Raw genomic sequence first — 26789 nt, forward strand, 5'->3', positions numbered from 1 at the left:
GGGTGAGTATCTGCACTGTGTACATGAGGTGTGTAGTGTTGGGTACCTCAGCCTGCGCTCTATGTGTGCCTCAGAGCTGGGGTGAGTATCTGCACTGTGTACATGAGGTGTGTAGTGTTGGGTACCTCAGCCTGCGCTCTATGTGTGCCTCAGAGCTGGGGTGAGTATCTGCACTGTGTACATGAGGTGTGTAGTGTTGCGTACCTCAACCTGCCCTCTATTTGTGCCTCAGAGCTGGGGTGAGTATCTGCACTGTGTACATGAGGTGTGTAGTGTTGGGTACCTCAGCCTGCGCTCTATGTGTGCCTCAGAGCTGGGGTGAGTATCTGCACTGTGTACATGAGGTGTGTAGTGTTGGGTCCCTCAGCCTGCGCTCTATGTGTGCCTCAGAGCTGGGGTGAGTATCTGCACTGTGTACATGAGGTGTGTAGTGTTATGTACCTCAGTTTGCGCTCTCTGTGTGCCTCAGAACTGGGGTGAGTATCTGCACTGTGTACATGAGGTGTGTAGTGTTGGGTGCCTCAGCCTGCGCTCTATGTGTGTCTCAGAGCTGGGGTGAGTATCTGCACTGTGTACATGAGGTGTGTAGTGTTATGTACCTCAGCCTGCGCTCTATGTGTGCCTCAGAGCTGGGGTGAGTATCTGCACTGTGTACATGAGGTGTGTAGTGTTGGGTACCTCAGCCTGCCCTCTATGTGTGCCTCAGAGCTGGGGTGAGTATCTGCACTGTGTACATGAGGTGTGTAGTGTTGGGTACCTCAGCCTGCCCTCTATGTGTGCCTCAGAGTTGGGGTGAGTATCTGCACTGTGTACATGAGGTGTGTAGTGTTGGGTACCTCAGCCTGCGCTCTCTGTGTGCCTCAGAGCTGGGGTGAGTATCTGCACTGTGTACATGAGGTGTGTAGTGTTGGGTACCTCAGCCTGCGCTCTCTGTGTGCCTCAGAGCTGGGGTGAGTATCTGCACTGTGTACATGAGGTGTGTAGTGTTGCGTACCTCAGCCTGCGCTCTCTGTGAGCCTCAGAGCTGGGGTGAGTATCTGCACTGTGTACATGAGGTGTGTAGTGTTATGTACCTCAGTTTGCGCTCTCTGTGTGCCTCAGAGCTGGGGTGAGTATCTGCACTGTGTACATGAGGTGTGTAGTGTTGCGTACCTCAGCCTGCGCTCTATGTGTGCCTCAGAGCTGGGGTGAGTATCTGCACTGTGTACATGAGGTGTGTAGTGTTATGTACCTCAGTCTGCGCTCTATGTGTGCCTCAGAGCTGGGGTGAGTATCTGCACTGTGTACATGAAGGGCCTGATTCACAAAGCGGTGATAACTCAGTTATCACGCCTAAAAGACTTTAGGCATGATAACCTTTGCACCACACTGGTGAAAAGCCAGTTTAGGCGTGATAAGTTTAGGTGTGATAAGTTTAGGTGTGATAAGTTTAGGCATGCTAAGTTTAGATAAGTGTAGATAGCGTGCAAAGTCCCGCACGCAAAGCAGCGCCATTAAACTCTATGCGAAGTGCACCAGACTTTGCTAGTGCAAAACTTTTGATCAGCTGTGCACTGCGGTGCTAACGCAGTTGGTGCTTAAACTTATCATGCCTAAACTTATCACACCTAAACTTATCATGCCTAAACTTATCACACCTAAACTTATCACACCTAAACTTATCATGCCTAAACTGAGTTTAGGCGTGATAAAGGGCTTTTCACCAGCGTGCTAACTGTTAGCACGCTTTTGTGAATCAAGCCCGAGGTGTGTAGTGTTATGTACCTCAGTTTGCGCTCTATGTGTGTCTCAGAGCTGGGGTGAGTATCTGCACTGTGTACATGAGGTGTGTAGTGTTGCGTACCTCAGCCTGCGCTCTATGTGTGCCTCAGAGCTGGGGTGAGTATCTGCACTGTGTACATGAGGTGTGTAGTGTTGCGTACCTCAGCCTGCGCTCTATGTGTGCCTCAGAGCTGGGGTGAGTATCTGCACTGTGTACATGAGGTGTGTAGTGTTATGTACCTCAGTCTGCGCTCTATGTGTGCCTCAGAGCTGGGGTGAGTATCTGCACTGTGTACATGAGGTGTGTAGTGTTGGGTACCTCAGCCTGCGCTCTATGTGTGCCTCAGAGCTGGGGTGAGTATCTGCACTGTGTACATGAGGTGTGTAGTGTTGGGTACCTCAGCCTGCGGTCTATGTGTGCCTCAGAGCTGGGGTGAGTATCTGCACTGTGTACATGAGGTGTGTAGTGTTGGGTACCTCAGCCTGCACTCTATGTGTGCCTCAGAGCTGGGGTGAGTATCTGCACTGTGTACATGAGGTGTGTAGTGTTGGGTACCTCAGTCTGCGCTCTATGTGTGCCTCAGAGCTGGGGTGAGTATCTGCACTGTGTACATGAGGTGTGTAGTGTTGGGTACCTCAGCCTGCACTCTATGTGTGCCTCAGAGCTGGGGTGAGTATCTGCACTGTGTACATGAGGTGTGTAGTGTTATGTACCTCAGCCTGCGCTCTATGTGTGCCTCAGAGCTGGGGTGAGTATCTGCACTGTGTACATGAGGTGTGTAGTGTTATGTACCTCAGTCTGCGCTCTATGTGTGCCTCAGAGCTGGGGTGAGTATCTGCACTGTGTACATGAGGTGTGTAGTGTTATGTACCTCAGTCTACGCTCTATGTGTGCCTCAGAGCTGGGGTGAGTATCTGCACTGTGTACATGAGGTGTGTAGTGTTGGGTACCTCAGCCTGCACTCTATGTGTGCCTCAGAGCTGGGGTGAGTATCTGCACTGTGTACATGAGGTGTGTAGTGTTGGGTACCTCAGCCTGCGCTCTATGTGTGCCTCAGAGCTGGGGTGAGTATCTGCACTGTGTACATGAGGTGTGTAGTGTTGGGTACCTCAGCCTGCCCTCTATGTGTGCCTCAGAGCTGGGGTGAGTATCTGCACTGTGTACATGAGGTGTGTAGTGTTATCTATGCTGTCTGTGTTCTCATGCAATAGCAGCTCCTCACATGGGGGTTGATTCACTATAACAAATAGCGTGCCTTATCAGAGTTAGCATACCTTATCAGAGTTAACACGCCTTATCAGAGTAGCAAAACAGCAGGAAGTTTGAAAAGGAAGGTTCAGGGAGGGGGGAAAAAATAAAAATCCATATTCACTTACCTGGGGCTTCCTCCAGCACGTGGCAGGCAGGAGGTGCCCTCGCCGCCGCTCCGCAGGCTTCCGGTGGTCTCCGGTGGCCGACCCGACCTGGCTCGGCCGGCTTCCTGATCGGGCCTCTTCTGCGCTCCAATGACTGGCTCTTCTGCGCCTCACGGGGGCGCGCTGACGTCATCGGATGTCCTCCACGCTGTACTGCTCAGGCGCAGTAGTTCTGCGCCTGAGCAGTACAGCGTGGAGGACATCCGATGGCACAGTGGTGGAGTACCCTCTGGCACAGTGGTGGAGTACCCTCAGGCATAGTGGTGGAGTACTCTCTGGCACAGTGGTGGAGTACCCTCTGGCACAGTGGTGGAGTACCCTCAGGCATAGTGGTGGAGTACTCTCTGGCATAGTGATGGAGTACCCTCTGGCACAGTGGTGGAGTACTCTCTGGCATAGTGATGGAGTACCCTCTGGCATAGTGGTGGAGTACTCTCTGGCACAGTGGTGGAGTACTCTCTGGCATAGTGGTGGAGTACCCTCTGGCATAGTGGTGGAGTACCCTCTGGCACAGTGGTGGAGTACCCTCTGGCATAGTGATGGAGTACCCTCTGGCACAGTGGTGGAGTACTCTCTGGCATAGTGGTGGAGTACTCTCTGGCATAGTGGTGGAGTACCCTCTGGCATAGTGGTGGAGTACTCTCTGGCATAGTGATGGAGTACCCTCTGGCATAGTGGTGGAGTACTCTCTTGCATAGTGGTGGAGTACCCTCTGGCACAGTGGTGGAGTACTCTCTGGCACAGTGGTGGAGTACTCTCTGGCATAGTGGTGGAGTACTCTCTGGCATAGTGATGGAGTACTCTCTGGCATAGTGGTGGAGTACCCTCTGGCACAGTGGTGGAGTACTCTCTGGCATAGTGGTGGAGTACTCTCTGGCACAGTGGTGGAGTACTCTCTGGCATAGTGATGGAGTACCCTCTGGCATAGTGGTGGAGTACTCTCTGGCATAGTGATGGAGTACCCTCTGGCATAGTGGTGGAGTACTCTCTGGCACAGTGGTGGAGTACTCTCTGGCACAGTGGTGGAGTACTCTCTGGCATAGTGGTGGAGTACTCTCTGGCATAGTGGTGGAGTACTCTCTGGCATAGTGATGGAGTACCCTCTGGCATAGTGGTGGAGTACTCTCTGGCACAGTGGTGGATTACTCTCTGGCACAGTGGTGGAGTACCCTCTGGCATAGTGGTGGAGTACTCTCTGGCATAGTGATGGAGTACCCTCTGGCATAGTGGTGGAGTACTCTCTGGCACAGTGGTGGATTACTCTCTGGCACAGTGGTGGAGTACTCTCTGGCATAGTGGTGGAGTACTCTCTGGCATAGTGATGGAGTACCCTCTGGCATAGTGGTGGAGTACTCTCTGGCACAGTGGTGGATTACTCTCTGGCACAGTGGTGGAGTACTCTCTGGCACAGTGGTGGAGTACTCTCTGGCATAGTGGTGGAGTACCCTCTGGCATAGTGGTGGAGTACCCTCTGGCATAGTGGTGGAGTACTCTCTGGCACAGTGGTGTAGTACTCTCTGGCACAGTGGTGGAGTACTCTCTGGCATAGTGGTGGAGTACCCTCTGGCACAGTGGTGGAGTACCCTCTGGCACAGTGGTGGAGTACTCTCTGGCATAGTGGTGGAGTACCCTCTGGCACAGTGGTGGAGTACTCTCTGGCATAGTGATGGAGTACCCTCTGGCATAGTGGTGGAGTACCCTCTGGCATAGTGGTGGAGTACCCTCTGGCATAGTGGTGGAGTACCCTCTGGCACAGTGGTGGAGTACTCTCTGGCATAGTGGTGGAGTACCCTCTGGCACAGTGGTGGAGTACTCTCTGGCATAGTGATGGAGTACCCTCTGGCATAGTGGTGGAGTACCCTCTGGCATAGTGGTGTAGTACCCTCTGGCATAGTGGTGGAGTACCCTCAGGCCTAGTGGTGGAGTACTCTCTGGCATAGTGGTGTAGTACTCTCTGGCACAGTGGTGGAGTACCCTCTGGCATAGTGGTGGAGTACCCTCTGGCATAGTGGTGGAGTACTCTCTGGCACAGTGGTGGAGTACTCTCTGGCATAGTGATGGAGTACTCTCTGGCATAGTGGTGGAGTACTCTCTTGCATAGTTGTGGAGTACTCTCTGGCATAGTGATGGAGTACCCTCTGGCATAGTGGTGGAGTACTCTCTGGCATAGTGATGGAGTACCCTCTGGCATAGTGGTGGAGTACTCTCTGGCACAGTGGTGGAGTACTCTCTGGCATAGTGGTGGAGTACTCTCTGGCACAGTGGTGGAGTACTCTCTGGCATAGTGGTGGAGTACTCTCTGGCACAGTGGTGGAGTACTCTCTGGCATAGTGATGGAGTACTCTCTGGCATAGTGGTGGAGTACTCTCTGGCACAGTGGTGTAGTACTCTCTGGCATAGTGGTGGAGTACTCTCTGGCATAGTGGTGGAGTACTCTCTGGCACAGTGGTGGAGTACTCTCTGGCACAGTGGTGGAGTACCCTCTGGCATAGTGGTGGAGTACCCTCTGGCACAGTGGTGGAGTACCCTCTGGCATAGTGATGGAGTACTCTCTAGCATAGTTGTGGAGTACTCTCTGGCACAGTGGTGGAGTACTCTCTGGCATAGTGGTGGAGTACTCTCTGGCACAGTGATGGAGTACCCTCTGGCATAGTGGTGGAGTACCCTCTGGCATAGTGGGGGAGTACTCTCTGGCACAGTGGGGGAGTACCCTCTGGCACAGTGGTGGAGTACTCTCTGGCACAGTGGTGGAGTACTCTCTGGCATAGTGGTGGAGTACTCTCTGGCATAGTGGTGGAGTACCCTCTGGCATAGTGGTGGTGTAATCTCTGGGGTAGTGGTGTTTTCTCTGGCATAGTGGTGGAGTACTCTCTGGCACAGTGGTGGAGTACCCTCTGGCACAGTGGTGGAGTACCCTCTGGCATAGTGGTGGAGTACTCTCTGGCATAGTGGTGGAGTACTCTCTGGCACAGTGGTGGAGTACTCTCTGGCATAGTGGGGGAGTACTCTCTGGCATAGTGGTGGAGTACCCTCTGGCACAGTGATGGAGTACCCTCTGGCACAGTGGTGGAGTACTCTCTGGCATAGTGATGGAGTACCCTCTGGCATAGTGGTGGAGTACTCTCTGGGACAGTGGGGGAGTACCCTCTGGCATAGTGGTGTAGTACTCTCTGGCATAGTGGTGAGTACCCTCTGGCATAGTGGTGTAGTACTCTCTGGCATAGTGGTGGAGTACTCTCTGACATAGTTGTGGAGTACTCTCTGGCATAGTGGGGGAGTACTCTCTGGCACAGTGGTGGAGTACTCTCTGGCATAGTGGTGGAGTACTCTCTGGCATAGTGGGGGAGTACCCTCTGGCATAGTGGTGGAGTACTCTCTGGCATAGTGGTGTAGTACTCTCTGGCACAGTGGTGGAGTACCCTCTGGCATAGTGGTGTAGTACTCTCTGGCATAGTGGTGGAGTACTCTCTGGCACAGTGGTGGAGTACTCTCTGGCATAGTGGGGGAGTACTCTCTGGCATAGTGGGGGAGTACCCTCTGGCATAGTGGTGTAGTACTCTCTGGCATAGTGGTGGAGTACTCTCTGGCATAGTGATGGAGTACTCTCTGGCATAGTGGTGTAGTACTCTCTGGCATAGTGGTGGAGTACTCTCTGACATAGTTGTGGAGTACTCTCTGGCACAGTGGTGGAGTACTCTCTGGCATAGTGGGGGAGTACTCTCTGGCACAGTGGTGGAGTACTCTCTGGCATAGTGGTGGAGTACTCTCTGGCATAGTGGGGGAGTACCCTCTGGCATAGTGGTGGAGTACTCTCTGGCATAGTGGTGTAGTACTCTCTGGCACAGTGGTGGAGTACCCTCTGGCATAGTGGTGTAGTACTCTCTGGCATAGTGGTGGAGTACTCTCTGGCACAGTGGTGGAGTACTCTCTGGCATAGTGGGGGAGTACTCTCTGGCATAGTGGGGGAGTACCCTCTGGCATAGTGGTGTAGTACTCTCTGGCATAGTGGTGGAGTACTCTCTGGCATAGTGGTGTAGTACTCTCTGGCACAGTGGTGGAGTACTCTCTGGCACAGTGGGGGAGTACCCTCTGGCATAGTGGTGGAGTACTCTCTGGCATAGTGGGGGAGTACCCTCTGGCATAGTGGTGTAGTACTCTCTGGCATAGTGGTGAGTACCCTCTGGCATAGTGGTGTAGTACTCTCTGGCATAGTGGTGGAGTACTCTCTGACATAGTTGTGGAGTACTCTCTGGCACAGTGGTGGAGTACTCTCTGGCACAGTGATGGAGTACTCTCTGGCATAGTGGTGGAGTACTCTCTGGCACAGTGGTGGAGTAGTCTCTGGCACAGTGGTGGAGTACTCTCTGGCATAGTGATGGAGTACTCTCTGGCATAGTGGTGGAGTACCCTCTGGCATAGTGGTGGTGTAATCTCTGGGGTAGTGGTGTTTTCTCTGGCATAGTGGTGGAGTACCCTCTGGCACAGTGGTGGAGTACCCTCTGGCATAGTGGTGGAGTACTCTCTGGCATAGTGGTGGAGTACTCTCTGGCACAGTGGTGGAGTACTCTCTGGCATAGTGGGGGAGTACTCTCTGGCATAGTGGTGGAGTACCCTCTGGCATAGTGGGGGAGTACCCTCTGGCATAGTGGTGGAGTACTCTCTGGCACAGTGGTGGAGTACTCTCTGGCATAGTGGGGGAGTACTCTCTGGCACAGTGGTGGAGTACTCTCTGGCATAGTGGTGGAGTACTCTCTGGCATAGTGGTGGAGTACTCTCTGGCATAGTGGTGGAGTACCCTCTGGCATAGTGATGGAGTACTCTCTGGCATAGTGGGGGAGTACTCTCTGGCATAGTGGGGGAGTACCCTCTGGCATAGTGGTGTAGTACTCTCTGGCATAGTGGTGTAGTACTCTCTCGCACAGTGGTGGAGTACCCTCTGGCATAGTGGTGTAGTACTCTCTGGCACAGTGGTGGAGTACTCTCTGGCATAGTGGGGGAGTACTCTCTGGCATAGTGGGGGAGTACCCTCTGGCATAGTGGTGTAGTACTCTCTGGCATAGTGGTGGAGTACTCTCTGGCATAGTGGTGTAGTACTCTCTGGCACAGTGGTGGAGTACTCTCTGGCATAGTGGGGGAGTACCCTCTGGCATAGTGGTGGAGTACTCTCTGGCATAGTGGGGGAGTACCCTCTGGCATAGTGGTGTAGTACCCTCTGGCATAGTGGTGAGTACCCTCTGGCACAGTGGTGGAGTACTCTCTGGCACAGTGGTGGAGTACTCTCTGGCATAGTGATGGAGTACTCTCTGGCATAGTGGTGGAGTACTCTCTGGCACAGTGGTGGAGTACTCTCTGGCACAGTGGTGGAGTACTCTCTGGCATAGTGGTGGAGTACCCTCTGGCACAGTGGTGGAGTACTCTCTGGCACAGTGGTGGAGTACCCTCTGGCACAGTGGTGGAGTACCCTCTGGCACAGTGGTGGAGTACCCTCTGGCACAGTGGTGGAGTACCCTCTGGCATAGTGGTGGAGTACTCTCTGGCATAGTGGTGGAGTACTCTCTGGCATAGTGGTGGAGTACTCTCTGGCACAGTGGGGGAGTACCCTCTGGCACAGTGGTGGAGTACTCTCTGGCATAGTGGTGGAGTACTCTCTGGCATAGTGGTGGAGTACTCTCTGGCATAGTGGTGGAGTACCCTCTGGCATAGTGGTGGAGTACTCTCTGGCATAGTGGTGGAGTACTCTCTGGCATAGTGGTGGAGTACTCTCTGGCATAGTGGTGGAGTACCCTCTGGCATAGTGGTGGAGTACTCTCTGACATAGTGGTGTACTCTCTGGCACAGTGGTGGAGTACTCTCTGGCACAGTGGTGGAGTACTCTCTGGCATAGTGATGGAGTACTCTCTGGCATAGTGATGGAGTACTCTCTGGCATAGTGGTGGAGTACTCTCTGGCATAGTGATGGAGTACTCTCTGGCATAGTGGTGAAGTACTCTCTGGCATAGTGGTGGAGTACTCTCTGGCATAGTGGTGGAGTACTCTCTGGCATAGTGGTGGAGTACTCTCTGGGGTAGGGGTGGAGTACTCTCTGGCACAATGGTGGAGTACCCTCTGGCATAGTGGTGGAGTACTCTCTGGCATAGTGGTGGAGTACCCTCTGGCATAGTGGTGGAGTACTCTCTGGCATAGTGGTGGAGTACCCTCTGGCACAGTGGTGGAGTACTCTCTGGCACAGTGGTGGAGTACTCTCTGGCATAGTGGTGGAGTACTCTCTTGCATAGTGGTGGAGTACTCTCTGGCATAGTGGTGGACTACTCTCTGGCACAGTGGTGGAGTACCCCCTGGCATAGTGGTGGAGTACCCCCTGGCATAGTGGTGGAGTACTCTCTGGCATAGTGGTGGTGTACTCTCTGGCATAGTGGTGGAGTACTCTCTGGCAAAGTGGTGGTGTTGTACTCTCTGGCATAGTGATGGAGTACCCTCTGGCATAGTGGTGGTGTACTCTCTGGCATAGTGGTGAAGTACTCTCTGGCATAGTGGTGGAGTACTCTCTTTGGCATAGTGGTGGAGTACTCTCTGGGGTAGTGGAGTACTCCCTGGCATAGTGGACGAGTATTTGTGCCCTGAGCTGACAGTCTGGTGTGTCTCTTGCAGGTGGCGGACATGTAACAACATCACGGCAGAGCTGAACCTGCGGACCTTCCTCTCTCCCTGCATCAATGAGTGCGGCTCCTACGGGCAATGCAAGCTGCTGCGCACCAACAACTACCTGTATGCTGCATGCGAGTGTCGGGCAGGTATGTTCCATAGATTACAGGAGTGGGGGGATGGGGAGGAATTAGTGGGTAGCACCAGTATGGATGGCAGTACAGCATGGCAGAATGTTCCATACATCACGGGAGGGGGTGGGGGGTGGGGAGGTATTATCAGGGAGCACGAGTATGGATGGCAATACAGCATGGCGGAGGGTTCCTGCCTCCTGCCCTCTGATCCTCCTCTAGGATGAAGTGGTGTTATGAGTTGTAGAACATTGTTATGTTGGGTTAGGGTTGAATTTTCGTGGTTTGATATTTTGGTAGGTTTAGCCTCATGTTCTGGTGTCTCCCTCCCTCTGATCCTCTCGCTTCCTCCTCCAGGCTGGAGTGGTGTTATGAGTAGAGGAACGTTGTTATGTTGAGTTAGGGTTGAATATCCGTGGTTGGTCCCTGTGTGTGCTGCAGCTGTAGGGTATAGAGTAGATGTTTAGCCACACGGTCCATCGTACGATGTTTGGTGTCTCCTACCCTCTGATCCTCTCACTTCCAGGCTGGAGTGGTGTTCTGATTAAAGGAACGTTATGTTGGGTTAGGGTTGAATGTCCGTGGTGTCCGTGGATGGTGTGTGTGCCGCAGCTGTACAGTACAGAGTAGTTGACAGAGGCACTCGGCATAGTACCAGACCTGTTTTGTATATGCTCCATCTTATTGCCTGAGGAATTGGGTCACTCCTGCGAAACGCACTGTATTTTACTGGATTATGTAAATAAATTGTTTTGCTAAAAATTGATCGGCATTTTCTTGTGTCTGCCGGAGGAGGCAAGTCCACCACTACCTCCTCATTTTTAACGTTTTAGATCTGTTTATATTTCTGGCGCCTCTGTATCCATACTACGTAGTACAGAGTAGTTGTTTTGGTAGGTTTAGCCTCATGGTTCATTGTACAATTTTTTTTGTATCCCGCCCTCTGATCCTCTTGCTTCCTCCTCCAGGCTGGAGTGGTGTTATGAGTAGAGGTACGTTGTTATGTTGGGTTAGGGTTGGTGTCTGTGGTTGGTGTGTGAGCCGCAGCTATAGAGCAGATGTTTTGGTAGGTTTAGCCTCATGTTCTGGTGCCTCCCACCCCCTGGTCTTCTAGCTTCCTCCTCCAGGCTGGAATTATGTTATGAATAGAGGAACGTTGTTATGTTGTGTTAGGGTTGAATGTCTGTGGTTGGTGTCTGTGGTTGGTGTGTGAGCCGCAGCTGTACGGTAGAGTAGATGTTTTGGTAGATTTAGCCTCCTGGTCTGGTGTCTCCCACCCTCTGATCTTTTCACTTCCTCCACCAGGCTGGAGCGTTGTTATTGGTTAGGGTTGAATGTCCGTGGTTGGTGTCTGTGGTTGGTGTGTGAGCCGCAGCTGTACGGTAGAGTAGATATTTTGCCTGGTCCATTGTACGATGTTTGGTGTCTCCCACCCTCTGATCTTCTCACTTCCTCCTCCAGGCTCGAGTGGTGTTATGAGTAGAGGAATGGTGTTATGTTGGGTTAGGGTTGAATGTCTGTGGTTGGTGTCTGTGGTTGGTGTCTGTGGTTGGTGTGTGAGCCGCAGCTGTACGGTAGAGTAGATGTTTTGGTAAGTTTAGCCTCCTGGTCTGGTGTCTCCCATCCTCTGATCCTCTTGCTTCCTCCACCAGGCTGGAGCATTGTTATGAGTAGAGGAACGTTGTTATGTTGGGTTAGGGTTGAATGTCTGTGGTTGGTGTCTGTGATTGGTGTGTGAGCCGCAGCTGTACAGTAGAGTAGATGTTTTGGTAGATTTAGCCTCCTGGTCTGGTGTCTCCCACCCTCTGATCTTCTCACTTCCTCCACCAGGCTGGAGAGTTGTTATGAGTAGAGGAACGTTGTTATGCTGGGTTAGGGTTGAATGTCTGTGATTGGTGTGTGAGCCGCAGCTGTACGGTAGAGTAGATGTTTTGCCTGGTCCATTGTACGATGTTTGGTGTCTCCCATCCTCTGATCCTCTCACTTCCTCCTCCAGGCTGGAGTGGTGTTATGAGTAGAGGAATGGTGTTATGTTGGGTTAGGGTTGAATGTCTGTGGTTGGTGTCTGTGGTTGGTGTGTGAGCCGCAGCTGTACGGTAGAGTAGCTGTTTTGGTAAAGTTTAGCCTCCTGGTCTGGTGTCTCCCATCCTCTGACCCTCTCACTTCCTCCTCTAGGCTGGAGTGGTGTTATGAGTAGATGAACGTTGTTATGTTGGGTTAGGGTTGAATGTCAGTGGTTGGTGTCTGTGATTGGTGTGTGAGCCGCAGCTGTACAGTAGAGTAGATGTTTTGGTAGATTTAGCCTCCTGGTCTGGTGTCTCCCACCCTCTGATCTTCTCACTTCCTCCACCAGGCTGGAGAGTTGTTATGAGTAGAGGAACGTTGTTATGCTGGGTTAGGGTTGAATGTCTGTGATTGGTGTCTGTGATTGGTGTGTGAGCCGCAGCTGTACGGTAGAGTAGATGTTTTGCCTCCTGCTCCACTCTACGATGTTTTGGTGTCTCCCACCCTCTGATCCTCTCGCATCCTCCTCCAGGCTGGAGTGGTGTTATGAGTAGAGGAACGTTGTTATGTTGGGTTAGAGCTGGTGTCTGTGGTTGGTGTGTGAGCCGCAGCTGTACACTAGAGTAGATGTTTTGGTAGATTTAGCCTCCTGGTCTGGTGTCTCCCACCCTCTGATCTTCTCACTTCCTCCACCAGGCTGGAGAGTTGTTATGAGTAGAGGAACGTTGTTATGCTGGGTTAGGGTTGAATGTCTGTGATTGGTGTCTGTGATTGGTGTGTGAGCCGCAGCTGTACGGTAGAGTAGATGTTTTGCCTCCTGCTCCACTCTACGATGTTTTGGTGTCTCCCACCCTCTGATCCTCTCGCATCCTCCTCCAGGCTGGAGTGGTGTTATGAGTAGAGGAACGTTGTTATGTTGGGTTAGAGCTGGTGTCTGTGGTTGGTGTGTGAGCCGCAGCTGTACAGTAGAGTAGATGCTTTGGTAGGTTTAGCCTGCTGGTCTGGTGTCTCCCACCCTCTGATCTTCTCACTTCCTCCTCCAGGCTGGAGCGTTCTTATGAGTAGAGGAATGTTGTCATGTTGGGTTAGGGTTAATGTCCATGGTCGGTTAATGTCCATGTCTGTGGTTGGTGTGTGAGCCGTAGCTGTACAGTAGAGTAGATGTTTTGGTAGATTTAGCCTCCTGGTCTGGTGTCTCCCACCCTCTGATCTTCTCACTTCCTCCACCAGGCTGGAGAGTTGTTATGAGTAGAGGAACGTTGTTATGCTGGGTTAGGGTTGAATGTCTGTGATTGGTGTCTGTGATTGGTGTGTGAGCCGCAGCTGTACGGTAGAGTAGATGTTTTGCCTCCTGCTCCACTCTACGATGTTTTGGTGTCTCCCACCCTCTGATCCTCTCACATCCTCCTCCAGGCTGGAGTGGTGTTATGAGTAGAGGAACGTTGTTATGTTGGGTTAGAGCTGGTGTCTGTGGTTGGTGTGTGAGCCGCAGCTGTACAGTAGAGTAGATGTTTTGGTAGGTTTAGCCTGCTGGTCTGGTGTCTCCCACCCTCTGATCTTCTCACTTCCTCCTCCAGGCTGGAGCATTGTTATGAGTAGAGGAATGTTATCATGTTGGGTTAGGGTTAATGTCCATGGTCGGTTAATGTCCATGTCTGTGGTTGGTGTGTGAGCCGCAGCTGTACAGTAGAGTAGATGTTTTGGTAGAGCCTCCTGGTTTGGTGTCTCCCATCCTCTGATCCTCTCGCTTCCTCCACCAGGCTGGGTTAGGGTTGATGTCCATGATTGGTGTCTGTGGTTGGTGTGTGAGCCGCCACTGTACGGGAGAGTAGATGTTTGGTCTCCTGGTCCATTGTACGATGTTCTGGTGTCTCCCACCCTCTGATCCTCTTCTTGCTTCCTCCACCAGGCTGGAGTGGCTGGGGCTGTACGGACAATGCCCAGGCCTTTACCTATGGATTCCAGCTGCTCTCCACCCTCCTGCTGTGTCTCAGCAACCTGATGTTCCTGCCACCGGTCCTCATCGCCCTGCGCAGCCATTATCTGCTGGAGGCTTCCGTCTACATCTTCACAATGTTCTTCTCCACGGTGGGTGTGCAGCCGTCCTGAATGGGGGATGATAGCCCGCCCCCGAAGCTCATTATTATCAGAGCCCCCCAATACCTGATGTAAGAGGATGTACTGTGTGCATACGGCTGTATCACTGGCTCCACAGCTCCCATAAGTCAGCTTCTGTAACCAACACAACTGCTGCTTCACTAAAGCAAAGCCAAGCTAGGGATACTCAGATACTCAGCTATGGAGAGGGCAGGCTCTGGATACCTAAAGAGCCTGTCTGTTCCTCTCTCCCTGCCCTCGTCTCACACCTGGCCCCCAATGAAGTTATTCAACAAACTGGTCTAATACGCCTGTGGAAGTCACTGCAAGGCTTTGAAAGTAATTGTGTCCGGAGTGCGCCTGAAGACAGGCAGCTCCAAACTGTGCATGTGCAACTGCCTACTATTACATGGGCAGTACAAACCCGCTAATGTAATCCTACCACAGTCATAGTCTAATGTCCTACCATATTATTATTATGTATTTATATAGCACTGACATCTTCTGCAGCATATTACAGAGTACATAGTCATGTCACTGACTGTCCTCAGGGGAGCTCACACTCTAATCCTACCATAGTCATAGTCTAATGTCCTACCATATTATTATTATGTATTTATATAGCACTGACATCTTCTGCAGCATATTACAGAGTACATAGTCATGTCACTGACTGTCCTCAGGGGAGCTCAAACTCTAATCCCACCATAGTCATAGTGTAATGTCCTACCATATTATTATTATGTATTTATATAGCACTGACATCTGCAGCACTTTACAGAGTACATAGTCATGTCACTGACTGTCCTCAGAGGAGCTCACACTCTAATCCTACCATAGTCATAGTCTAATGTCCTATCATATTATTATTATGTATTTATATAGCACTGACATCTTCTGCAGCACTTTACTGACTACATAGTCATGTCACTGACTGTCCTCAGAGGAGCTCACACTCTAATCCTACCATAGTCATAGTCTAATGTCCTACCATATTATTAGTATGTATTTATATAGCACTGACATCTTCTGCAGCACATTACAGAGTACATAGTCATGTCACTGACTGTCCTCAGAGGAGCTCACAATCTAATCCTACCATAGTCATAGTCTAATGTCCTACCATATTATTATTATGTATTTATATAGCACTGACCTCTCCTGCAGCACTGTACAGAGTACATAGTCATGTCACTGACTGTCCTCAGAGGAGCTCACACTCTAATCCTACCATAGTCATGGTCTAATGTCCTACCATATTATTATTATGTATTTATATAGCACTGACATCTTCTGCAGCACTGTACAGAGTACATAGTCATGTCACTGACTGTCCCCAGAGGAGCTCACACTCTAATCCTACCACAGTCATAGTGTAATGTCCTACCATATTATTATTATTATGTATTTATATAGCACTGACATCTCCTGCAGCACATTACAGAGTACATAGTCATGTCACTGACTGTCCTCAGAGGAGCTCACAATCTAATCCTACCATAGTCATAGTCTAATGTCCTACCATATTATTATTATGTATTTATATAGCACTGACCTCTCCTGCAGCACTGTACAGAGTACATAGTCATGTCACTGACTGTCCTCAGAGGAGCTCACACTCTAATCCTACCATAGTCATGGTCTAATGTCCTACCATATTATTATTATGTATTTATATAGCACTGACATCTTCTGCAGCACTGTACAGAGTACATAGTCATGTCACTGACTGTCCCCAGAGGAGCTCACACTCTAATCCTACCACAGTCATAGTGTAATGTCCTACCATATTATTATTATTATGTATTTATATAGCACTGACATCTCCTGCAGCACATTACAGAGTACATAGTCATGTCACTGACTGTCCTCAGAGGAGCTCACACTCTAATCCTACCACAGTCATAGTGTAATGTCCTAGCATATTATTATGATGTCTTTATATAGCACTGACATCTTCTGCAGCACATTACAGAGTACATAGTCATGTCACTGACTGTCCTCAGAGGAGCTCACACTCTAATCCTACCACAGTCATAGTCTAATGTCCTACCATATTATTATTACGTATTTATATAGCACTGACATCTTCTGCTGCACTTTACAGAGTACATAGTCATGTCACTGACTGTCCTCAGAGGAGCTCACAATCTAATCCTCCCATAGTCATAGTCTAATGTCCTACCATATTATTATTATGTATTTATATAGCACTGACATCTTCTGCAGCACTTTACAGAGTACATAGTCATGTCACTGACTGTCCTCAGAGGAGCTCACACTCTAATCCTACCATAGTCATAGTCTAATGTCCTACCATATTATTATTATTATGTATTTATATAGCACTGACATCTTCTGCAGCACATTACAGAGTACATAGTCATGTCACTGACTGTCCTCAGAGGAGCTCACAATCTAATCCTACCATAGTCATAGTATAATGTCCTACCATATTATTATGTATTTATATAGCAGTGACATCTCCTGCAGCACATTACAGAGTACATAGTCATGTCACTGACTGTCCTCAGAGGAGCTCACAGTCTAATCCTACCATAGTCATAGTGTAATGTCCTGCCATATTATTATTGTGTATTTATATAGCACTGACATCTTCTGCAGCACATTACAGAGTACATAGTCATGTCACTGACTGTCCTCAGGGGAGCTCACACTCTAATCCCACCATCGTCATAGTCTAATGTCCTACCATATAATTATTATTATGTATTTATATAGCAGTGACATCTCCTGCAGCACATTACAGAGTACATATTTATGTCACTGACTGTCCTCAGAGGAGCTCACACTCTAATCCTACCATAGTCATAGTCTAATGTCCTACCATATTATTATTATGTATTTATATAGCACTGGCATCTTCTGCAGCACATTACAGAGTACATAGTCATGTCACTGACTGTCCTCAGAGGAGCTCACACTCTAATCCTACCATAGTCATAGTCTAATGTCCTACCATATTATTATTATGTATTTATATAGCACTGACATCTTCTGCAGCACATTACAGAGTACATAGTCATGTCACTGACTGTCCTCAGAGGAGCTCACAATCTAATCCTACCATAGTCATAGTCTAATGTCCTACCATATTATTATTATGTATTTATATAGCACTGACCTCTCCTGCAGCACTGTACAGAGTACATAGTCATGTCACTGACTGTCCTCAGAGGAGCTCACACTCTAATCCTACCATAGTCATGGTCTAATGTCCTACCATATTATTATTATGTATTTATATAGCACTGACATCTTCTGCAGCACTGTACAGAGTACATAGTCATGTCACTGACTGTCCCCAGAGGAGCTCACACTCTAATCCTACCACAGTCATAGTGTAATGTCCTACCATATTATTATTATTATGTATTTATATAGCACTGACATCTCCTGCAGCACATTACAGAGTACATAGTCATGTCACTGACTGTCCTCAGAGGAGCTCACACTCTAATCCTACCACAGTCATAGTCTAATGTCCTACCATATTATTATTATGTCTTTATATAGCACTGACATCTTCTGCAGCACATTACAGAGTACATAGTCATGTCACTGACTGTCCTCAGAGGAGCTCACACTCTAATCCTACCACAGTCATAGTCTAATGTCCTACCATATTATTATTACGTATTTATATAGCACTGACATCTTCTGCTGCACTTTACAGAGTACATAGTCATGTCACTGACTGTCCTCAGAGGAGCTCACAATCTAATCCTCCCATAGTCATAGTCTAATGTCCTACCATATTATTATTATGTATTTATATAGCACTGACATCTTCTGCAGCACTTTACAGAGTACATAGTCATGTCACTGACTGTCCTCAGAGGAGCTCACACTCTAATCCTACCATAGTCATAGTCTAATGTCCTACCATATTATTATTATTATGTATTTATATAGCACTGACATCTTCTGCAGCACATTACAGAGTACATAGTCATGTCACTGACTGTCCTCAGAGGAGCTCACAATCTAATCCTACCATAGTCATAGTATAATGTCCTACCATATTATTATGTATTTATATAGCAGTGACATCTCCTGCAGCACATTACAGAGTACATAGTCATGTCACTGACTGTCCTCAGAGGAGCTCACAGTCTAATCCTACCATAGTCATAGTGTAATGTCCTGCCATATTATTATTGTGTATTTATATAGCACTGACATCTTCTGCAGCACATTACAGAGTACATAGTCATGTCACTGACTGTCCTCAGGGGAGCTCACACTCTAATCCTACCATAGTCATAGTCTAATGTCCTACCATATTATTATTATGTATTTATATAGCACTGACATCTTCTGCAGCACATTACAGAGTACATAGTCATGTCACTGACTGTCCTCCGAGGAGCTCACACTCTAATCCTACCATAGTCATAGTCTAATGTCCTACCAAATTATTATTATGTATTTATATAGCACTGACATCTTCTGCAGCACATTACAGAGTACATAGTCATGTCACTGACTGTCCTCAGGGGAGCTCACACTCTAATCCCACCATCGTCATAGTGTAATGTCCTACCATATTATTATTATGTATTTATATAGCAGTGACATCTCCTGCAGCACATTACAGTGTACATAGTCATGTCACTGACTGTCCTCAGAGGAGCTCACACTCTAATCCTACCATAGTCAAATATCCTACCATATTGTTATTATTATGTATTTATATAGCACTGACATCTTCTGCAGCACATTACAGAGTACATAGTCATGTCACATTCTGAGTATTAGTGAGAGTGATGTCATCAGGCACCGCCTCCTCCCAGTATTGCTGTATAGTGATGTCAGTGATGGGGTGTGTTGTTCACTCTGTGAGGTTCTCTGACTCTCCAGTGAATTATCCCTCTTCTGCGCAGTTCTATCACGCCTGTGACCAGCCGGGGATTGTGGTCTTCTGCATCATGGAGTATGATGTGCTGCAATTCTGTGATTTCCTCGGATCGCTCATGTCTGTGTGGGTGACGGTGATCAGCATGGCCAGATTGCAGCCAATCATCAAACAGGTAAGGGGTCACTGTATTCATGCTTTCCTGTAATATGTCGCATGATCTGCAGGGGGCACTGTGCCAGAGATTGCTGCACTACATCACATGACCTGCAGGGGGAGCACAGTGCCAGAGATTGCTGCACTACATCACATGACCTGCAGGGGGAGCAGTGTGCCAGAGATTGCTGCATTACATCACATGAACTGCAGGGGGAGATTTATGCACTACGTCACATGACCTGCAGGGGGAGCAGTGTGCCAGAGATTGCTGCACTACATCACATGACCTGCAAGGGGAGCGCTGTGCCAGAGATTGCTGCACTACATCACATGACCTGCAGGGGGAGCGCTGTGCCAGAGATTGCTGCACTACATCACATGACCTGCAGGGGGAGCGCTGTGCCAGAGATTGCTGCACTACATCACATGACCTGCAGGGGGAGCGCTGTGCCAGAGATTGCTGCACTACATCACATGACCTGCAGGGGGAGCGCTGTGCCAGAGATTGCTGCACTACATCACATGAACTGCAGGGGGAGCGCTGTGCCAGAGATTGCTGCACTACATCACATGACCTGCAGGGGGAGCATCCCTTTCTCCTCTATTTAGGAAGTTTCTCTCTCTTTTCTCACCCACCTCTACTCCATATAGCCTCTCTCTCACCCCTCTCCTCCATCTGTCTACACTCTCACCACTTCCTCCTCCATCTTGTCCCTTACCCCTGTCCTTCATTCTAGCCTGTCTCTCCTCTCTCTTCTGCCTAGCCTGCCCTCTCTCTTCCGCCTAGCCTGCCTGTCCTCTCTCTTCCGCCTAGCCTGCCTGTTTCCTCTCTCTCTTCCATCTAGCCTGCCTGTGCCACCTTTCTCTCTTCCATCCAGCTACCTTCTCTTCAGTATCTCCACTTCATCTGACCTCCATCTCCTCTGTATCACCCGTCTTTGCTCCTCCACCTTGCCTCTGTCTCTCTTTCCTATGACACTTTCCACTCTTGCTCTCCCGTTTCTCCTCTCCTCCTCACTCTCTCTCTTTGCATCAGAAAGCTTCCTCCTCTTCCACCCAGAGGACTTTGCTAGTATATCATCACCTGAAATGACCACAATTGTTAACATCTGTATTTTCCTTCATTTGCTGGTCTAGTTGGATGGTCTGTAGAGGTTTAGCTGGCTGGAGCACTGTTAGGTCACATCAAGCATCCTCCTTCACGTCCGCCTAACTACCTGTGACCTGGATCCTGGCCCAACACAGTTCATGTTGAACTGCCCCGACCTGTTCGTACCGGTATTCCTCAAAATTGTTAACTGTTCCTTACAATCAGGGATATTTCCTGCTTTACTGAAGGAAGCAATCATCAGGCCTCTCCTCAAAAAACCCTCCCTGGACCCAGATGCAATGACCAGCTACAGACCTGTCTCTAACCTCCCCTTTCTGGGCAAGCTAATTGAAAAAGCTGTATACCTCCAGCTAGAAGCCAGAATCCTACAAAATAACAGTTATGACCCATTCCAGTCTGGCTTCAGGAAACACCACAGCACTGAAACTGCCCTCATCCAAATATGCAACCACCTGCTCATGGCAAGAGACAGAGGAGAGTGCTCGATCCTCATACTGCTAGACCTTTCTGCAGCCTTTGACACAGTTGACCATGACATCTTGATAAACAGGCTACAGGAATACTGCGGCATTGATGGCATAGTACTTCAGTGGTTCCAATCCTTCTTGAGTGGCAGAACCCACAAAGTGTCTATGGGGCCCTTCCTGTCCACCCCTGTAACACTTAAGTATGGGGTGCCCCAGGGCTCAATCCTCTCTCCCCTGCTTTTCACGATTTACATGCTACCGTTGGGAAAACTAATCCAAAAACATGGCCTGACATACCACTGCTATGCAGACGACACCCAACTATATCTTTCCTTCAAGCCTGGTGTGACAGACCCAACCCTAACTATAAACGCCTGCTTACGTGAACTACAGCAATGGATGAATGACAACTGGCTGAAACTAAATGCAGACAAAACTGAAGTCCTTCTGATTGGAGGGCAGAGCATGATAACAAAACAACTTAACTTGCAGTCTTCACCACTGGGAATAGGAGGCACGGATCTACGCAGCTCTGATCATGTGCGTAGCCTGGGAGTTCTAATTGATGGGGATTTAAACTTCAGAACTCAAATCTCTGCGGTGGTGAAATCATCCTATTTTCACCTGAAGAACATTGCAAAAATCAAGCACCTCATACCCCCAGAAGATCTGCCAACCTTAGTCCACGCCTTCATCACATCCCGACTGGACTACTGCAATGCTCTCTACACTGGCCTTCCAAAAAAGGTCTTGTACCGCCTACAGCTGATACAGAATACTGCTGCCAGACTGCTAACCAACCAACCCCGTCACTGCCACATAATGCCAGTCCTGCATTCCCTTCACTGGCTACCTATAGAATGGAGGGTCCTATTCAAGATCGGCCTACTGACATTTAAATCCCTGAATAATCTAGGCCCTGAATACTTGAAAGATATGTTACAGCTGCGTAGCAATCCCCGCATTCTCAGATCCACAGGTTCTAATAATCTAGTCATACCCAGAGTCCACTTGGAAACTTTTGGTCCCAGAGCCTTCTGTCATGCTGCCCCTATGTTTTGGAACTCCTTACCTCAACAGATCAGGACAGCCCCATCCCTGGATGTGTTTAAATCCAGACTGAAAACCCACCTGTTCAGTCTGGCATTTGCAGAAATATAACTTTTGTTGTGTGAATACTTCATCCTACTAACTACTGAATCTGAGAGAGCCTAAGCGCTTTGAGTCCTATGGGAGAAAAGCGCTATAGAAATGTTATTGTATTGTATTGTATTATTAGGTCCCATTGACTGCCTCTTCTGTGTTCTGTGACAGGTCCTCTACTTGCTGGGGGCGATGCTGCTCTCCATGGCTCTCCAGTTGGATCGTCATGGCCTCTGGAACTTGTTGGGTCCCAGTCTCTTTGCTGTGGGAATCATGGCTATTGCTTGGGTATGTATCTTGTGGTGTGACCTCACAGTGTGATGTCCGGTCTGCTCTGTGACTGGCAGACGGTCTTTGTCATGGTGGTGACACTCCCCAAGTTCCATGAATTGTTTGTGGCTTCGGAATAAAAGAGTGGCCTCCTATTAAAGTGAACGTGAACCTAAACCAAAGGTAAAAAAGTTTAACTTACCTGGGGCTTCTACCAGCCCCCTGCAGCCACTCTGTGCCCAAGCCGGAACACACCAATCCTCTGGTCCCCCTGCAGCCGCTCTGTGCCTACGGTGTCACTCAAGGATCCTCCAGTCCCCCCCCTGCAGCCACTCTGTGTCCGTGCCGTCACTCAAGGATCCTCCAGTCCCCCCCTGCAGCTGCTCTGTGCCCGCGGCGTCACTCAAGGATCCTCCAGTCCCCCCCTGCAGCCACTCTGTGCCCGCGCCGTCACTCAAGGATCGCCCATTCCCCGGTCGCTGCTCAGTTTCATTTTAGAGCGACTGGCCAGTTGATGGCCACTGCACCTGTGGGACCCTGGCAGCGCACATCCTCGTTCATGCTCCTGCCGCTGGGAGCATCCTGAACATGTACAGGTACAGTACAAGGTTTTCTAGTACTGCATATATGCAGGACACTCCCGTCGAAAACAAAACTGAGCAGCAGGGGACTGGAGGATCCTTGAGCGACAGCGCGGGCACAGGGCGGCTGCAGGGGGGATCTGAGGATCCTTGAGTGACGGCGGGCACAGTGCAGCTGCAGGGGGGACTGGAGGATCCTTGAGTGACGGGGCGGGCACAGGGCGGCTGCAGGGGGGATCTGAGGATCCTTGAGTGACGGCGGGCACAGTGCAGCTGCGGGGGGGACTGGATGATCCTTGAGTGACGGGGCGGGCACAGGGCGGCTGCAGGGGGGACTGGAGGATCCTTGAGTGACAGCGGGCACAGTGCAGCTGCAGGGGGGACTGGAGGATCCTTGAGTGACGGCGGGCAAAGTGCAGCTGCAGGGGGGACTGGAGAATCCTTGAGTAACGGGGCGGGCACAGGGCGGCTGCAGGGGGACTGGAGGATCTGTGTGCCGGGGAGGGCACAGGGCAGCTGCAGGGGAGACCAGAGGATCGGTGTCCTGGAGAGGGCACAGGGCAGCTGCAGGGGGACCAGAGGATCAGTGTGTCCCAGGGAGGGCACAAGGCAGCTGCAGGGGGGACCAGAGGATTGGTGTCCCGGGGAGGGCACAGGGCAGCTGCAGGGGAGACCAGAGGATCGGTGTCCCGGAGAGGGCACAGGGCAGCTGCAGGGGGACCAGAGGATCGGTGTGTCCTGGCGTGGGCACAGGGCGGCTGCAGGGGGGACCGGAGGATCGGTGTTTCCCGGTGTGGGTACAGGGCGGCTGCAGGGGGACTAGAGGATCTGTGTGTCCCGTGGAGGGCACAGGGCAACTGCAGGGGGGACCAGAAGATCAGTGTGTCCCAGGGAGGGCACAAGGCAGCTGCAGGGGGGGACCAGAGGATCGGTGTGTCCTGGGCAGGGCACAGGGCAGCTGCACGGGAGACTGGAGGATTCTTGAGTGACGGCGCGGGCACAGGGCGGCGGCAGGGGGTACCAGAGGATCTTTGAGTGACGGCGCAGGCACAGGGCAGCTACAGGGGGGACTGGAGGATCCTTGCGTGATGGCGCAGGCACAGGGCAGCTACAGGGGGACTAGAGGATCCTGGCGTGGTGTGTCCTGGCGCGGACACAGGGCGGCTGCAGGGGGGACCGGAGGATCGGTGTGTCTTGGCGCGGGCACAGGGTGGCTGCAGGGGGGACCGGGGGATCGGTGTGTCCTGGCGCGGACACAGGGCGGCTGCAGGGGGGACCGGAGGATCGGTGTGTCCTGGCGCGGGCACAGGGTGGCTGCAGGGGGGACCGGGGGATCGGTGTGTCCTGGCGCGGGCACAGGGCGGCTGCAGAAGCCCCAGGTAAGTGAAACTTTTTTTTCTTACTTCGGTTTAGGTTCACTTTAAAGTAAACCTTGAGTGGGTATTAAATACTAGAAGTAAACACGTCGCCAGGCAGTTATACTAAACCCTGGTACCCACATCCAATTTTGATTGCCCAATGATTGGCTAATTCTACCACCTCCATGTAGTATGAGAGCATAACTGCACAATCTGTTGTGAGTGGACCAAGCCCTGTCCACTGCTCTCCGAGAGACTGTCTAGATAGCCTCATATGGCCTCAGCAAGGGCGTGGTCCCTGACCATAGCAGCCACCGCTATGCTGGTGGGACAGCAGTCAGGAATCTGGAAGTGGAATAGTGGTTGCCAGAGCAATATCTTCAAAAATAAGCCACACCTACAAGACACATTGGCCCATATGCAGTTCACTTTTTCACCTGAGTTTTCTCCTAGGTGAAATTTTAAAACTTGTCAATAATATGCATTTTAAGCCACCAACAAGCAAACAAATACTCAAAATGATTTTGATAGTAATTTTTCAAGTACTTTTTCAGTTGCAAAGTGCTAAAAAGTTAATATAAATCGAAGATCTCCTGGAAGAAAACTCAGGTGAAAAAGTGAATTGCATGTGGGCCATTGGTTTTAAAAAAATAAATAAAATATAAAAACGAGAAAAATTAATCCCATCCCATTTCTGATATTTTCATGCATAATGTGTTTGTTTTGGTTGACAGACATTTCGGACGATCAGGAGACGACATTGTTACCCACCAACATGGAAGCGGTGGCTTTTTTATCTCTGTCCGGGAACCCTCATTGCCAGCTCAGCTGTGGCCCTCTACGCCTTTGTGGAAACGGAGGAAAACTACTTCTATATCCACAGCATTTGGCACATGCTGATTGCAGGCAGCGTTGGCTTTCTCCTTCCACCACGTGCCAAACCAGATGGGAGAGTGGCCCCACTGGCACGGAGAAAGGGTTGTGGGTATCAGCTGTGTGTGAACGAGCAGGAGGAACTAGGGCTGGTGGACCCAGGGTCTGTTTCTATAAACAGTATCTGCACCAGTTGACATGAGGGCCACACGGAAAGGTGGACAAGTATCAATGTAAGGAACAGTGGTGACCAGAGATGGACGATTCTTGTCACAAACTGCCTTCACTTCCACTTGGGTACATCCCATGGAATGATCAGTATTACCTCATTATGGACATAGAACTACCGTGTGCATTATATACTGCCCTTCATTGGGTCCACATCGACGTTACATGGGCAATTGGTGGGCAGTGAGGCTTCTACAAATTGTCTTGGTTTTACCTCGATGAAGGGAAATCATGTGCAAGAGATTCATTTGTTTGATCACACATCCGCCAAAATCACCAGATTTGTTGAAGTCATGGCCAGAGCTGTCCGATAAGGACAGCCAAGCCCAAGCTGGATACCCAACTGTCTGGTGCCAGTATTCATATTCATTTTGGATGTTGTCTAAGACATTATTTCCACTTTATTTTTTTCTCATCTTTCCTCATGAAAAGCACATCTTCCACAAGGCTGAGGGTGGTCCTTGGGGTCCACGTGTGCATGCAAGCAGGGGCCAAGTGTGTCAGAACTGGAGAAGCCGCATGATTCTACCAGTATAGTCTTCTATGGGTCCACATCAGTAGTAGATAACAAATGTGGACGAGGCTTAAATAATTTACACTTACATTGCCAAAGAACAACTGCCAGTCAAGAGTTACATGTATACCAATATCTGGGAAGCCGGGTAGAAAGACCAGTCAGTGAATCACTGATGGAATGCAAACATTTGGTTGCCATTGACCATATTCATCTTCAGGTGTTTCCTAGATCCAACAGATTGACCCTTTAATTACACCCCCTAAAGAGGCAAAGACCTGTACCCACGACACAAATTTCCCAATGATTTTTCAGACGACCGGTGACTTCTTTCGAGTGATGAGCGGTTGATGTGCGATCTTGCAATGTGGGTACAGGCATGCGATCACATGAATGATGTTTAGCGACACCGCCGATAACAACTGTCACATCGGATCTGTAAGATCCTCGATGGCCCTGCGCAAAGTACCGCAATCGATTGACTTCCCACTTGTGCCCATGAAGTACCATCATGTGACATTGAGAGCAGAAAGAGAAATCGCCGAATGGTTGTCGTCAAAGGGACGTCACTGGACCCATAGGGTGATGAATATTAAGCTTAAAGAGACCGGGAGACGACAGAAAGTCCAGCTCTGATACTTACCCGGGGCTTTCTCCCACCCCATAAACATGTCTAAGTCCCACGCCGTCCTCCTGAGGTCTGCCGTTCAGCCATGCTCAGTGATGTCAGTCCGGGTCTACTGCGCATGCGCAGTAGACCCTGACTGGCATCGACTAAGCCCGATAATGGAGCTCACTGTGGTTGAACGGCAAACCGTGAGAGGACGGCGTGGGACTTAGACGTGTTTATGGGGTAAGTATCAGAGCTGGACTTTCTGTCGTCTCTGAGTCTCTTTAAAGGACTTCCGAGGCCAAAAAGAATAAAATTACACTATAGCTTTTAAATATCTGAATCCACGGAGGACGTCCAGCGCGTCCTCCGCACCGTACCGCCGTCATTGCTGCCTTTTTCTTTCCCCCATGGCTCGGCCCGACCCCACTGAACGGGTCGCATGGCTTCCACCAGTAAGATGGCCGCCGCCTTGAGCCGCGGCTGCGCAGTACGCTTTGCCCTTAGTGCGACTGCGCAGCCTTCAGCCCGCCTCCCGCAGCGTA

The 26789-nt window shown here is 50.1% G+C and overlaps 1 protein-coding gene across 2 annotated transcripts in view; it reads left to right on the forward strand.

Annotated features, from left to right (window-relative positions):
* The window catches only part of TMEM8B (transmembrane protein 8B), a 111991-nt gene extending 85749 nt beyond the window's left edge, over nucleotides 1–26242 (forward strand). For both annotated transcript variants that reach the window (XM_068272706.1, XM_068272714.1), the window contains 5 exons: nucleotides 9826–9968; nucleotides 13864–14042; nucleotides 18959–19105; nucleotides 21982–22098; nucleotides 24754–26242. In XM_068272706.1, coding sequence (XP_068128807.1) covers nucleotides 9826–9968; nucleotides 13864–14042; nucleotides 18959–19105; nucleotides 21982–22098; nucleotides 24754–25089 — 922 coding nt within the window. In that variant the 3' untranslated portion in view covers nucleotides 25090–26242. The remainder of the gene's footprint in view (nucleotides 1–9825; nucleotides 9969–13863; nucleotides 14043–18958; nucleotides 19106–21981; nucleotides 22099–24753) is intronic.
* Nucleotides 26243–26789: the final 547 nt, after the last annotated feature.

This window comes from Hyperolius riggenbachi, chromosome 1 (genome assembly GCF_040937935.1).
Source record: "Hyperolius riggenbachi isolate aHypRig1 chromosome 1, aHypRig1.pri, whole genome shotgun sequence".
In the NCBI taxonomy this organism is placed as follows: Eukaryota; Metazoa; Chordata; class Amphibia; order Anura; family Hyperoliidae; genus Hyperolius; species Hyperolius riggenbachi.